The 16,134-nt window shown below is 42.7% G+C and overlaps 1 protein-coding gene across 14 annotated transcripts in view; it reads right to left on the bottom strand.

The window, feature by feature from the left end:
• Caprin2 (caprin family member 2) overlaps window positions 1-16,134 on the bottom strand; it is a 76,057-nt gene that overhangs the window by 21,300 nt on the left and 38,623 nt on the right. For 10 of the 14 annotated variants that reach the window (XM_045139511.1, XM_045139515.1, XM_045139510.1 and 7 more), the window contains 5 exons: window positions 14,926-15,555; window positions 10,542-10,664; window positions 7,584-7,665; window positions 5,141-5,196; window positions 393-524 (listed from right to left, as the gene is read on the bottom strand). In XM_045139511.1, the coding sequence (XP_044995446.1) occupies window positions 393-524; window positions 5,141-5,196; window positions 7,584-7,665; window positions 10,542-10,664; window positions 14,926-15,555 (1,023 nt within the window). The remainder of the gene's footprint in view (window positions 1-392; window positions 525-5,140; window positions 5,197-7,583; window positions 7,666-10,541; window positions 10,665-14,925; window positions 15,556-16,134) is intronic. The other 4 variants (XM_045139520.1, XM_045139523.1, XM_045139517.1 and 1 more) reach the window with 3 other exon arrangements.

Genomic DNA, 16,134 nt, shown 5'->3' with positions numbered 1-16,134 from the left:
ACTTGAGTCCTCAGCTATGTCTGTTAATTTTCTCAAAAGGGAACAATGCTCTAACAAAATTCTCATTGAGCCGGGCATGGTGTGCACACCTTTAATCCCAGCCCTGGGGAAGCAGAAGTAGGTGGATCACTGAGAGTTCTAGGCCAGCCTAGGAATACAGAATGAGTGTCAGGTCAGCCTGTACTAGGGTGAGACCCTGCCTTGAGAAAAATAATTTAAAAATAATGAAAATTCCAAGGTTGTGGATTTAACACTGCCATAAACAGTACTTCCAACAGACAGAGACCACATGATAGTAAGGCAAAAGGTAAGCTTTTCATCCACTATTAAAGTAAGCAGGGCAGGAGTGACTGTGCTGTTCAACAGCCTCATCACGCCAGCCCCATACTCACTGTCTGCATGGCTTGAAAAGGTGCCGTGCTAATGGCCACTGAGCTCCCACCTGCAGGAGGTGACTGGAAGCCCTTTGGCGGGACAGGACTTGGAGAAGCGAGTGCAGACGGCTTGCTCAGAGAAACTGCTGCCTAGGGAGAAGAAACTCAGCATCAGCCATACCTGCCGGATGACATGCTATTAACTTACACTAAGCCCCAAGCTGGTGAAGTCAGCAAGTTCTTTAGGGTGACATGAGAACTCAGGAATGCAGAGAATAGCTTTTGCTTACAATTCCAAATCTCAGCTGCTGAGGATGCACTCTAGTATTTGCTCTGGCAGCATGCTGACAAAGTGAATCTCATATGAGGGGCTCAACTTTGTACCACGACCTAGCTCTTTCCAAGCCCTGAAATGTTATTTTCCAACTAAGAATCTAATATTGCTCTGAATGTACACGATGGGCTGGTGAGATGCCTTGGCAGTTGTACACTTGTCTGTGAAGCCTAAGGAGGCAGGTTTGATTCCTCAGAATCCATGTAAGTCAGATGCACAAGATAGCATAAGCATCTGGAGTTCGTTTGCAGTTGCTAAAGGCCCCAGTGCAACCATTCCCATTCTCTCTCTAATAAGTAAAAATATTACATTTACACAGTAGAATCAGGCTTAAGAAAAACCTTAGGTTAGTTATTTCCTTAGGAAATTTTTCTAATTTAAGGACGTTAGTGAGTTTCCGAGCTAACTGCCTAAGAAAACCAACTGTAGGCTTGGTGTGGTGGCACACACCTCCAGTTCTAGCACTGGGAAAGCCAAAACAGGAAGATTGCCATCAGTTCAAGACCAGTCCAGAGGTACAGAGTGAGTTCCAGGTCAACCAGGGCTAGAGTAAGAGCCTGTCTCAAAAAACAAAAACATAAGCCAGGTGTGGTGGCGCACACCTTTAATCCCAGCACTCGGGAGGCAGAGGTAGGGGAATCACCATGAGTTCAAGGCCACCCTGAGACTACACAGTGAATTCCAGGTCAGTATGGACTAGAATAAAACCCCAACTTGAAAAAAACAAAAACAAAAATAAGCTCAGCATGGTGGCGCATGCCCTTAATTACAGCCCTTGGGAGGCCGAAGTAGGAAGACTGCTGTTGAGTTCAAGGCCACCCTGAGATTACATAGTGAATTCCAGGTCAGCCTGGGCTATAGTGAGACCCTTCCTCAAAAACCCAAAAATAAATAAATAAGCAAATATAAATTGGCATCTATTTATCAGATAAGACAATACACTATTAAATCCAAATATATGGCAAAGCCACAAGAGTTACCTGTATAAGTTTCAGGACCACAATGTCTATGGAAAGTAACACATTAATAAGCACAATTATTACACCATCCAGCCTATCATGCCAGTAATTCATAAGTTCACCTGCCATTCTCGGAGACAGAAAAAATACTGAGACCACAGGTCTCTATGACCTCTGAGGTCCTAAGCTCTGTTTCAGGTCCCGAAGAAGCCTGACCAGAAATATCCCAGCAAGCGTTCGAGCTGCCAGTAAGCGGAGAAGCCTGGGCATGGGAAGACGAAAAGCACTGTCAGAGCACACTTCATTCACTTTGTACTCGGAGGCCTGGAGCTCCTTGGTGTGTTCTCTCACTAGCACTTGCTGGTGTGAAGTATGTGTTACACGTATTAACACATTTAAGCCTAACAACACACCTGGGAAGTAAGCACAACAATCTCCGTTTTATTGACATCAGGAATAGACAAAGAAATAAATGGTCCGAGATCACACTAAAGTGGCAGAGCAGCTTAGATTTGCCACACAGCCTGCTGTACGACCTTTCAGCTACACTCCTCCTCAGCCCTGCTAACAGAGGTCAGTCTTGGCAGGTGCGGGCCCTAGATGCCAGGTGTCAGGCAGCTTGTAGCAGGTCACTTAAAGTGAGCTCAGTGCATGCTGACAGTCTGCCAGCAAGAAGCCTAACTAGGCATCTGCTCTGAGTGCTTCTGTCTCAGAGGCAGGTGGAAAGAGAAACAAGAAAAATAAGCTCTCCATAAATTAAAATGGCACCAAAATTCTACTTAAAAATTAAAACTGAAAGGCTGGGCAGATGGCTCACCAGTTCAAGGCTCTTGTTTGCAAAAGCCTGTCACTCTGGGTTCAGTTTTCTGGCACCCACATGAAGCCAGATGCAAAATGGTACATGCATGGAACACGTGCACCCATTCACAAACACACACACACACACAAATATTTTAAACAACAGAGCTGAAAGCACGTATAAAATAAAGACTGGGAGAAGATAGAGCAGAGACTAAGGTAGTGACGGCTACAAGCATGAAACACTCCAAGCAGCACAGAAAGAGATCTATAGCACACAGGTTTTGCATGAGAACAGAAATCTAGTGACACTGAGAGCGTGGTGCACCCCAGTGATCCCATGCAGCTCTCAAAAGCTCCAGGACGAGCCGGGCGTACTGGCACACGCCTTTAGTTCCAGCACTTGCGAGGTAGAGGTAGAAGAATCACCATGAGTTCAAGGCCACCCTGAGACTAAATAGGGAATTCCAGGTTAGTCTGGGCTAGAATGAGACCCTACCTCGAAAAACCTAATAATAATAATAATACCCTCCAAGAATGTCAATGGCTCACAGTAGAAGCAATGCTAAGCAAACTTTCAGTGGCTTAAAGAGGCCTTCACAATACTCTTCTGCTTCAGGGAGTGAGGAGGCAGAGGTAAAGCTTAATAGCTCACGGAAAAAAGGTTTTCAGATACTTAGAATATTTTGTGTATCTCCTGATCCTCCTGCCTCCACCTCTTCAGCAATATTCTACTGGCGTGTGCCACCACAAACAGCAAAATATTCTATATATCTCCATAGGCACAAGCAGGGCATTGGAACTATTATGAAGTTTCTAAAACTACACCTTTCTTCTATGCTTCTCATTAAAATAATGAGACAGGGCTGGAGAGATGGCTTAGCGGTTAAGCGCTTGCCTGTGAAGCCTAAGGACCCCGGTTCGAGGCTTGGTTCCCCAGGTCCCACGTTAGCCAGATGCACAAGGGGGTGCACGCGTCTGGAGTTCGTTTGCAGTGGCTGGAAGCCCTGGCGCGCCCATTCTCTCTCTCTCCCTCTGTCTTTCTCTCTGTCTGTCACTCTCAAATAAATAAATAAAATAATTAAAAAAAATAAAATAAAATAATGAGACAATTGCCAACATCAGCCAACACTGGCTGCTATGGGATGTAACTAGCCATTGTAAGGCTTCTTTGGTCACTTTGGTCACTTGTTGTACTTGAAAGAATTTTAAATTAAGGTGAAGTGCTGCACACATATAATATCAGCAGAAGGCAGGAATCAAATGTTCAACACCAGCCAGGGCTACACAGAGACTCTACTGCTTAAAAGAAAAAAAAAAAAAAAAAAACTCAGAATTTTTACTTTAAGTATTCATTGCAGGGTTACAAATATAGCTCAGTAGTAGGACATTCAGTAATAGGCACACAGAAGGTAGGCTTGAGCCCCAGCACCAAAAAAAAAAAAAACATTTACTTAGCAACAAAGACAAGGGCTGGAGAGGTGGTTTAGCAGTTAAGGCGTTTGCCTGCAAAGTTTAAGGACCCAGGTTCCATTCTCCAGTACCCATGTATAAGCCAGATGTACAAGGTGTCAAATCCATCTGGAGTTCATCTGCAGTCTCTGGAGACCCATTCTCTTTCTCTATCTGCCTCCTTCTGTCTCAAATAACATTTTAAGTAAAAAATAAAGAAGACAAACACAAGCCAGGTATGGTGGTGTATGTCTTTAATCCCAGCACTCCAGAGTCAAGAAGTAGGTGGATCATTGTGAGTTTGAGGCCAGACTGAAACTAGAGTGAGCTGCAGTGTAGCATGGGCTAGAATGAGACCATACCTAATAAAAAAAAATAAAAAAAAAAAAGAGCAGGACATGGTGGCACACACCTTTAATCCCAGCACTTGGGAGGCAGAGGTAGAAGGATCACTGTGAGTTCAAGGCCACCCTGAGACTACATAGTGAATTCCAGGTCAGCCCGAGTTAGAGCGAGACCCTACCTCAAAAAAACAAAACAACAACAAACAAAAAAGACAAATATATGTTCATTCATTTAGAAGTTACAACAGCTCTTGCCTCCCAATTACCACTTACGGCACACTGGCCAAAGTAAACTATCTTAAGTAATGGCGAGTAAACATCTGTTTGAGACCAGTGGCTCTGAATATAAGACAGACATACTCATTCAAACAGGTCATTTAACATACAAAATGTTGGGCTGGAGAAATGGCGCTTGCCTGCAAAGCCAAAGGACCCAGGTTTGATTCCCAGGAACCATGTAAACCAGATGTACAAAGTAATGTATGCGTCTAAAGTTCATCTGCAGTGGCTAGAGGCTCTGGTGCACCCATTTTCTCTCTGTGTCTCTCTAAAATAAATTGTTAAAGAATAAAAAATAAAAAAACCAAGTTGGGCATGGTGGCATACGCCTTTAATCCCAGCACTTGGGAGACAGAGGCAGGAGAATCACCATGAGTTCGAGGCCACCCTGAGACTCCATAGTGAATTCCAGGTCAGCCTGGGCTAGAGTGAGACCCTACCTTGAAAAAACAATAAATAAATAAATAAATAAACCCACAAATGTTGAGCTAGGCACAGTGGCACACACCTTTAATCCCGGGCACACTGAAATCATTAAATTTGACCATTACTGTCAAATCAAGAAGTGCTTCACTGAACAGTGAAGAGCAGAGAAGTTACCTGTAATGGCTGTTGAAGAAAATCACTTTGACTGGATAAATTTTGTTCTGATGATACTGTAGAGAAAGAAATAAGCCAAACAATTGAGGACAGAGAAAAGTTAACCCAGAGCCAGGTGTCATGGCATGTGCCTTTAATCACTGCTCTAGGGAGGCAGAGGTAGGAGGATCGCTGTGAGTTCAAGGACAGCCAGGGTTAAAGCGAGACCCTACCTCAAAATAAACAAAATGTTAACCCAGTTAATCAACTGGGAAGAGACCAGAGTCTACTCTTTACAGAATAAGCATCAGGTGGAAGGACTGGTCTCAAGTCCAGCATATACTTCCTATTAGCATTTTAGAGAAAAGACTAGAGAAGAGTCAGAACACTAAGTCAATTTGTGATACATGATGACATTTAAGGTTAAATGAGTAAAACTAGCATTTCAAGGCTTCCAAAAGAAAAAAGCTATGACTTTCAAACTTAATGGGAATAAAGCCAGTGTGGTGGCTCACGTCTTTAATCCCAGGATTTGGGAGGCTAAGGTAGGAAGATCACAGTGAGATCCAAGTCATCCAGGGAAGGCATGAGACTGCCACAAAAAAGCAAAACAAAACAATTGTGATAGTAATCTGAAAGATGAAGCCTGAACCATCCTGACTGGTCACTACATTTGAGTTTCACAACTGTAAAGTAACTCTTAGCCATTTGTTTTTTCCTCTCTGGTGATGTGTATTCATGTTTTTCAATTACAGGGTTTTTGGTTGTTTGTTTTTGTTTTTTTCGAGGTAGGGTCTCACTCTAGCCAAGGCTGACCTGGAATTCACTATGTATTCTCAGGGTGGGCTTGAACTCAGGCCAATCCACCTACCTCTACCTCCTGGGTGCTGGGATTAAAGGTGTGTGCCACCACCATGCCCGGCTTCAATTACGGTTTTCATGTCTTCTCCCTGCTGATGCTGGTTACCTCAGTTACTTATTCTCTCCACTTCCCAAGGCTTGAGCTAGTGCTCCCTACAGCTAGATACTGGCTTTGATCTGGCTGCTCCTTTCCTGACAGAAACTAGCAAGGAGCCAGATAATAGAAGCATCTGTCAGAGTCAGGCTCCATCCTTAGCTAAATGGCAGTCACTATTCTAAACATCACTGAGGTAATGTTGTCAATTAGGACCCAAAAGCCTCCCCTCGAGACTTAAAGAGTCCAAAGGTCAAGCAAGTTCCCATCAGAAGTCATTCCAGTACCCATGTATAACACGAAGTGTTGCAGAAGCAGCTGCTCAGCATTCCCACCCATCTGGAGACTTTCTCTAAAAATCTAAGCAGGTCAGTGGAAGACACTCAAGTCCCAATGACAATTTATCCATATATAATTTGGGGGCTGGGGAGATGACTTAGCAGTTAAAGCACTTGCCTGCAAAGCTAAAGGACCCAGCTTCAATTCCCAAGGACCCCCCACATATGCCAGATGCACAAGGTGGTGCATGCATCTGGAGTTTGTTTCCAACAGTTGGAGGTCCTGGTGCACCCATATTCATTCTCATTCTCATTCTCATTCTCATTCTCATTCTCATTCTCATTCTCTCTCTCTCTCCTCCTCCCTCCCTCCCTCTTTCAAATAAATAAATAAAACATTTAAAAAAATAGGGAGCTGGAGGAATAGCTTAGCAGTTAAGGCGTTTGCCTGTGAAGCCAAAGAACCCAGGTTCAATTCCCCAGGACCCACGTTAGCCAGATGCACAAGGGGGTGCACACATCTGGAGCTCGTTTGCAGTGGCTGAAGGCCCAGGTGTGCCCAATTCTCTCCCCCTCTCTCTGTCAAATAAATAAAAATAAGTAAATAAGTAGGGCTAGACAGATGACTCAGCAATTAAGGCACTTGCCTGTGAAGCCTAAGGACCAAGGTTCAATTCTTCAGGACCCACACAAGCCAGATGCACAAAGTGGTGCATGCATCTGGAGTTTGTTTACAATAGCTGGAGGCCCTGGTGTGCCCATTCTCTCTCTCACTAATAAATAAATGAAACATATAAAAGTATTAAATTACTGGGCGGGCATGGTGGCACATGCCTTTAATCCCTGCACTTAAGAAGCAGAGATAGGAGGATCACCATGAGTTCAAGGTCACCCTGAGACTACATAGTGGGTTCCAGGTCAGCCTGGGCTAAAGTAAGACCCTGGCGGGGGGAAGCCAGGTATGGTGGCATATCCCTTTAATCCCAGCACCTAAGAGGCAGAGGTAGGAGGATCACCATTAGTTTGCGTCCACCCTGACACTATATGGTGGGTTCCAGGTCAGTGTGGGCTACAGTGAGAACCTACCTCGAAAAACAAAAAATAATAATAATAATTAAACAAATAAAGCAATAGAGACATGTTAGCCCACAAGCTATTTACAGCGAATGGTTTATTAAAGAAACAAGTGCTGCTGGAAAGCGGTCTCCAAGTCTGCAGAATGATTACATACCCACTGTGCTATCTGCAAAAGCTGAAGGCGGCTGTGACGATGGAGTGACACTTGTGGGTTTGTCAGAGTCCAGAACAGATTCCTAAAGATGAGATTTTTAAATAGTGAGAAGGAGCAGATGATTCATCTAAATGCTTACCATTAGGTTATTCATGGTATTTACCAGAGCTATTACTAAGGTGCTAACTAAAGCTTCATGCAGTTAGCTATCTCACAATGGGAAAAAAAACAACTTACTCTTCTAGAATTAAGTCAAAACTCAAGGCTGTGTCAGGTGTTAAAACTACAAAAGCATTTTGGACACACTCCTGGGTCTTAAGCATAAAGTATTAGCCATGGTCTATTTTAGTCTAAATGCTAATTTTTATTGTGCATAACTAGTGCCAGGGCTAACTAAACCACTCACTGGTTCCAGTTGGTAACAACTTTTATGATGAGAAACTATTTTGACAGGACTGGGGAAATGGTTCAGTAGATAAAGCACTTGCCATGCAAACTTGAGTATTTGAGTTCAGACCTCCAGAACCCACATAAAGCCCCAAGTTGCCAGAGGCTTCTATAATCCCAGTATTCTGTAATCCCAGAGAATTTCTCAGTAGCTCTCAAAAATGCTAGCTGGGCAAATAGAGGAGTAAACAAGGAGAATGAAGACCCCTACCTCAAAATGAAGTGGAGGCAAGGACTAATACCTGAAACTTGTCCTTTGACCTCCACATGGACACTATGGCAAATGCATACCCATACTCACACACACAAACACATGCATATACATACACAACACAGACATATACACACACACCAAAAAAAAAAAAAAAAAAAAAAAGGAAAGAAACCATTCTCATTCTCTCTGATCTGCCTATCTCAGAAAAAAACCTCCCACATTCTGAATACTTGAGCTACACACTTAAAGGAGCATCTTAGTTCTTTCATTTACCTTCAAATAATATAAAGGGGTAAATAGCTCCTTCACTCTGTAAATGAGATGGCTGGTGATTAAATAACTTGCCATGAATTACACACCTGGCAAAAAGAGGGACTACATTTTGAGCCCAGGCCTAAATCTAAAGCTCAAAATCTTTTTGCTGTTTATATTTGTTCAGTAACATTGGGTTCTGAAATTCTGTGTATCTCACGGGTTAGATGTGGTCTTTCACAAAAGTTAGCATTTAACAGCGGGCACAGTGGCATGTACCTTTAATCCCAACACTCAGGAGGCAGAGATAGGAGGAACCCTGATTAAGGCCAGCCTGAGACTACATTATGATTTCCAGATCAGCCTGGGCTGGAGTGAGACCCTACCTTAAAAAGAAACAAAAAGGGCCAGGTGTGGTGGCCCATGCTTTTAATCCCAGCACTGGGAAGGTAGAGGTAAGGAGGGTTGCTGTGAGTTTGAGGTCATCCTGAGACTACACAGTGAATTCCAAGTCAACCTGACCTAGAGTGAGACCCTACCTCAAAAAAAACAAAAACAAAAACAAAAAAAGATAGCATTTAACTATTTACTTAGCACAAATTTATAATCTTACATAGTTGGGATATCAAAGTTTCAAAGGCAATGTCGATCTTGGTAATTTCCTACACAATGGGGTCTAAAAGAAGCCCAAGTGTGGAACAGGTCCTCAGTCTCAATGCAACTGCTGATGACCTGCAGAGTACTAACACTTTAGTACATGAAGCTTTACTATATTTATTTTACTCACAAACTTAGGAAGTAGACTATTATTTTCATTTCTCAGATAAACCCAGGGGCTGAGTGCTTACTTTGCAAACATGAGAACCCATGCAAAAAGGCCAGGAATAGCCAGGTGTGGTGGCACACTCCTTTAATCCCAGCACTCGGGAGGCAGAGGTAGGAGGATCACCATGAGTTCAAGGCCACCCTGAGACTACATAGTGTATACTCCAGACCAGCCTGAGCTAGAGTGAGATCCTACCTCGAAAAAATAAATAAAAATTTAAAAACGGTAGGAGTAGTGCTGCACAGTTGTAATTGCACAGCTGAGGAGGTGGTGATAGGAGGACCTGAGACTCACCTCCCTACTCAGCAAGTTCCAGACTAATGAGACCCTATCTCAAACTTAAGTGGACAGTGTTCCTGAGGAGTGGCACTCAAGGTTGTCCTGTGGCTTCCAAATACACACACACATTTAAAAGAAACCCAGACAGAAAAACTAAACAAAAGAAACCTAGAGCAGCCAGGCGTGGTGACGCACGCCTTTAATCCCAGCACTCAGGAGGCAAAGGTAGAAGGATCACCGTGAGTTTAAGGCTACCCTGAGACTACATAGTGAATTCCAAATCAGCCTGGACCAGAGTGAGACCCTACCTTGAAAAAATAAAAAATAAAAATAAAAAAGAAAGAAACCCAGATGGAGTGAAATTATTTTCCCTGACTGCTAGAGGACAGCAAATTCAGAATACTATTGTTCACAGTGGGATCTAGGCTTTTAACAATGTCATTATAATGTTTCATATGAGAAGTTTACTAGTTCCATGAATATCATTTAAGACACTTTTTTTAAAAAAAACTTTTAATTATTTGAGAGAAGACAGAGAGAATGGACACACCAGGGCCTCCAGCCACTGTAAACAAACTCCAAATGCATACACCATCCTTTGCATTTGGTTTATGTTGGTAATGGGGAATCAAACCTGGGTCCTTGGGCTTTGCAGGCAAGCACCTTAACTGCTAAGCCATCTCTCCAATCCCTATGATGCTTTTTTTTAAAATATTATTTATTTGAGAGAGAGAGAGAGAGAGAGACAGGAAGAGGCAGAAAGGAAGAGAATGGATGCACCAGGGCTTCCAGCCACTACAAATGAACTCCAGACACATGCGCCCCCCCTGTCTTGTGTATCTGGGGAATCGAACCAGGGTACTTAGGCTTCACAGGCAAATACCTTAACCACTAAGCCATTTCCCCAGCCCCCTATGATGCTTTTTTAAATGACTCATACTTGCATAAAGTTACAAGTTCCTTGAATCTGGGTCATCAGATCCTGTAGTTTTTCTTTCCTCAATACTGGATCCTTTGGAAGGGCAGAGGAAGAACCTACGGGCTGAGGCATGGGCTTAGGCACCTACAAGACAAACCCACCATTTATGAAACTGAAATTCAAAGTCAACAGCCTAGTGAGGAAACTTAGCTTATCACTACAGCTTCGTGAAAACTCAACAATGCCCTTTTACCAGATTTATCACAGGCAAGAATTCCCACATAAATATGTTTTCTGAATTTCAGTTTTTCCCCTTCAAAACAACTTTAATGGAAGTCTTTCTAAAACTAAACTTCCTTTTTTTTTTCTTTTTGTTTTTGTTTTTTTTTTTGAGGTAGGGTCTCACTCTAGCCCAGGTTGAACTCAAGCTCTCAGTGCTCCTCCTCCCTAGGGCTGGGATTAAAAGAGTGCAACATCAAAATAAAAGAGACTGATTGAGAGGGGGAGGGGATATGATGGAGAGTGGAGTTTCAAAGGGAAAGGGGGGGAGGACATTACCATGGAATATTATTTACAATTATGTTAATAAAAAACAAATTAATTTTAAAAATAAAAATAAGAGTGCAGCCAGGCATGGTGGTGCACGCCTTTAATCCCAGCACTTGGGAAGCAGAGGTAGGAGGATCACCACAAGTTCGAGGCCACACTGAGGCTACATAGTGAATTCCAGGTTAGCCTGAGCTAGAGTGAAATCCTACCTCAAAAAACAGAAACAAAAACCAAAAATAAGAGTGCAACACCACACCCAGCAGAACTTCCTTTAAAAAGATATTTCATATATATATTTTTTTAGCCCAGCATAGATACACACTTTTAGTCCCAGCACTCAGGACGCAGTGGTAGGAGGATCACTGTGAGTTCAAGGCCAGTCTGAGACTACATAGTAAATTCCAGGACAGCCAGGGCTACAGGGAGACCCAATCTTGAAAAACCAATATATATATTTGAGCAAAACAGTGATTATGGACACCCAAGGGCCTCATGCTTTTGCAAACAAACTCCAGACACATGTCACTATGTCTGGCTTTATGTGGGTACTGGGGAATCAAACCCAAGCCACTAGGCTTTTTAAAACAAGTACCTTTAACCATGGAGCCACAGCACCAGCCCCCAGAACTTCCTTGTGAGTGTTTTCATGATAGACATCTGATATCGTTATGTTCCCTATGATAAAACTCGAGTGCAAGCCAGGTGTAGTGGCGCACGCCTTTAATTCCAGCACTCAGGAGGCAGAGGTAGGAGGATCGCTGTGAGTTCAAGGCCACCCTTGAATTCCAGGTCAGCCTGACCTAGACAGAGTGAGACCTTACCTTGAAAAACCAAAAACTCCAGTGAATAACAGTTATCAGTGATTTGTCTTCTCACGAGGACAAAAATTACTACCACCATATTAAGTATATACCCCCCTTTCTTTTTTTTGCGGGGGGGGGGGGCTTCAAGGCAGAGTCTCACTCTAGCCCAGGCTGACCTGGAATTCACTATGTAGTCTCAGGGCAGCCTCAAACTCATGGTGATCCTTCTACCTCTGCCTCCCGAGTGCTGGGATTAAAGGTGTGCACCACCACGCCCGGCTCATATATTCCATTTTTAAGATACAACAGATTTCACAAATGTTAAGATATTTAAGCTAGGGCTGATAAGAGGATCCCTGTGAGTTCAAGGCCAGCGTGGGACTACTGAGTGAGTTTCAGGTTAGCCTAGGTTAGAGTGAGACCTTACCTCACACACACAAAAAAAGATGTTTATAAATATATACATCTTATATCTGTTTATATATCCATATATACACACACTAGAATTGAGAAAATACCATTATTGTATTTTATTGTATTTTATTGAATTTTTAAGAGCAGTTGGGAGGGGGGCCGGGAGTGGTGGCACACGCCTTTAATCCCAACACTTGGGAGGCAGAGGTGAAGGATCACTGTGAGTTGGAGGCTACCCCGAGACTACATAGTGAATGCTAACCATGAAAAGCCAAAACAAAACAAAATAAAAAAAAGAACATGCAGGAGATACTACTATTCATAAGTGATGAGCTCTTATGATAAAGTCCTTAAAACTGCTATACACTTTGAATTTATCACTATCAGTATCTCTTCTACACAGAAGGAGAAGTCACAAAATTTATCAAACATATCAGATAAATTAATAGACCCTAAGTGAATACACAAAGGGCTATAGGGAGACCCAACCTTGAAAAGCCAATATATATATTTGGGAGGAAAGCATGAGTTTTGGTGATTAGCTCCATGTCATCTAGTCCTTTGAATCTTATTTTGCTATTGACTTTCTCTCTCCCTCTCCACATTCTAGACAACCAAGATCACCAGACACTGCTTTACACAGAGAAGTCTCCTGTAAATTACTGATTCTGGCACTCTGATAACAATGTTGTCTATGCCATAAAAGCAAATTAAATTTGAATTTTAACCTTTCCAACTAAACATCCCTGGTTTTAAACTCTATCCAATAAACAGCAAGCAGCTGGGCATGGTGGCACATGCCTTTAATCCTAGCACTTCGGAGGCAGAGGTAGGAGGATTGCTGTGAGTTGGAGGCCACCCTGAGACTACAGAGTGAATTACAGGTCAGCCTGGGGTAGAGTGAGACCTTACCATAATTAATTAATTAAATAACTAATTAATTAATATAAACAGCAAGCTATCAACAGTTTAGTGTGGTAAAGGTTCTAGAATTTTTTTTTTTTCCTGAGGTAGGTCTCACTCTAGCACAGACTGATCTGAAATTCTGAAATTCACTCTGTAGTCTCAGGGTGGTCCTGAATTCATGGTGATCTTCCTTACCTCTGCCACCTAAGTGCTGGAATTAAAGGCATTCATCACCACACCAAGCTTTCAAATTTGGTTTTCTAAATAGCTTTATTAAGTATTAAATTGAGTTTTTTGGGTTTTTTCTTTTTTTTGCTCTGGTTTTGGTTTTTTCAAGGTCATACTCCAGGCTGATCTGGAATTCACTATATAGCCTCAGGGTGGCCTTGAACTCACAGCAATCCCAGCACTTGGAAGACAGAGGTAGGAGGATCACCGTGAGTTCGAGATTACTCTGAGGGTACATAGTGAATTCCACATCAGCCTGAGCTAGAGTAAAACCCTACCTTGAAAAACCAAAAATTTTAATAATAATAATAATAATAATAATATAAATAATTTAAATATTTTTAAAAAAAGCTGAGACCAGAGGATCATAAGTTTGAGGCCAGCCTATGCTACAAATGAGATGTTTGTCTCAAAAAAAGAAATAACACCTTTTTATCTCAGCACTAGGGAGGCAGAAGTAGGAGGATCACCCTGAGTTTAAGGCCATCCTGTGAATACAGAGTGAATTCCGGGTCAGCTGGGCTACAGTGAGACCCTACCTTGAAAAACCAAGAGAAGTAACTGTAAAATATTCCATAAGACAGAACCAAACAAGAAGCAGTGTATAAATGCTGGGGATAAGGAGACAGCTCAGCAGTTAAAGGTCCTTGCTTGCAAAGCCTGCTGGGCCCAGAGTTCAGTTCCCCAGTAATCACATAAAGCCAGACATACAAAATGGCAAAAGCATCTGGGGTTTGTTTGCAGTAGCAAGAGGTTCTGGTGAACCCATTCATGCTCTCATATCTCTCTCTCTCTCTATCTCTCTTATTTATTTTTTAATATTTCGAGGGAGGGTTTCTCTAGTCCAGGTTGACCTGGAATTCACTCCATAGTCTCAGGGTAGCCGCAAACTCAGTGATCCTCGTACCTCTGCCTCCCAAGTGCTGGGATTAAAGGCGTATGCCACCATGCCTGGCTCTCTCTTAGGTAATTTTTTAGTAGTGTATTTCCCATTTCAAAATTTTTTTAATTTTTTTAAATTTTTATTTATTTATTTGCAAGCAGAGAGAGAGGAAAGAGACAGAGAAAGAGAATGGGTGCACCACAGCCTCTAGCCATTGCAAATGAACTCCAGATGCATGCACCCCCTTGTACATCTGGCTTATGTGGATACTGGGGAACTGAACCTGGGTCCTCTGGTTTCACAGGCAAGTGCCTTAACCGTTAAGCCATCTCTCCAGCCCTTTTTTAAATTTTTCACTTATTTTACTACAGAGAAAGAAAATGAGCGCACCCCTAGCCATTGCAAAGAAATTCCAGACACATGTGTCACCATGTGCATCTAGCTTACATGAGTACTAAGAAATCGAACCTGGGTCCTTAGGCTTTGCAAGGAAGTGCCTTAATTGCTAAGCCATCTCTCCAGCCCAAATTTCCCATTTTTTCAAGAGAACTAAACAGTTATCACCACATCTCCTTTACTACTCCTCCACTGACAAGAGACTACAATATGACAATCTACTCACATCTTTGGGTTTTGAATTAAACTTCCTGGGCAGGAGCTGGTCATTTGGAAAGGGGCCTGTTGTGGCTACTTCCCAGGACTTCGGAGAAATCTGGGACTGCAGTGCTAAGGACTGTTTCTGACTCTCCATATTGTTTTCCCAGGACTTTGGAGTCCCTGGCTGTGTCAAGTCCTGTTCCCTGCATGTGGGAATAGTCCAAGATCTGCTGACATTCTGCTCATACTGCACAGAAGCCCAGGACACGGGTGGCGGCTTCTTTGGACCTTCTTTTTGCAGCTGAGCTGTCCATGGCTTTGGTGTCTCCGGAGTGCTCTGCTCCTCTTGGATACCTCCTTTTCTGGACTGGGGAGGCTCTTGCTTCCACTGGCTGGTAGGCAGCGGGGAGACCTGCTGCTTCTGCTCTTCCTGCAAAGTCGACCTGAGTTTTCTCTGCTCTAAGGAGACCTCCTGGTACTTAGCAGGAGACTCCCAGGACACCAAGGATTCCGGCTTCTTCTTTTCATCACCTTTTTCAGGAAGCATATCCCAGCATTTGGGAAGACTTGGTTTCCTACCATAATTTCCTTCCCAAGATTGTTCTTCTTGTTTGCTTGAGTAATTTATTTCTGATATATAGCGTCTGTTAAGAAACTAAACCAAAGCAATAATGTACTTGAGTAGACAACCTTAAAAGTACTTGTTCAATGTAATTAGTATTCCTAGGTGCATCAATTTGAGCCACTGAGCTGACATCAAAGTCATCCTCATTCTACTTGAAGAAATTTACTAACTTCTTTGTTCCCTTTTCCTTAATTAACAGAAATACAACTTTGACACTTCAAAAGCAGCAAACTCAGAGCAAGAAAGATAGTTCAATGGTTAAAGGTGCTTACTTGCAAAGCTTACAGGCCCAGGATCAATTCCCAAGACACTCACACAAAGCAATAAAAGTAGCACAAGTGTCCGGGGAGCTCTGAAAGCAAAAAGAAGCCCTGGTGTGCCCATACACACAGAAACAGACATGCAAATAAATTAAAACTTCTAAAATAAGATTTAAAAGGGGGAAAAAAGGCAGCAGGATCACCTGAGACTGGCAAGAACTACACACATTATGGTGCCTCATGATTCATGGAGTCCCTCTTACCAAGGCCATTCTGCCTCTGCCAGCCCTTTCATTAACAGGACTCCCTTCTAAGTTACAGCTAAGGACAGTTCAACTACAGGACGGCA

This window comes from Jaculus jaculus, chromosome 22 (genome assembly GCF_020740685.1).
Source record: "Jaculus jaculus isolate mJacJac1 chromosome 22, mJacJac1.mat.Y.cur, whole genome shotgun sequence".
In the NCBI taxonomy this organism is placed as follows: domain Eukaryota; kingdom Metazoa; phylum Chordata; class Mammalia; order Rodentia; family Dipodidae; genus Jaculus; species Jaculus jaculus.
This window is presented reverse-complemented; position numbering and strand designations above follow the sequence as displayed.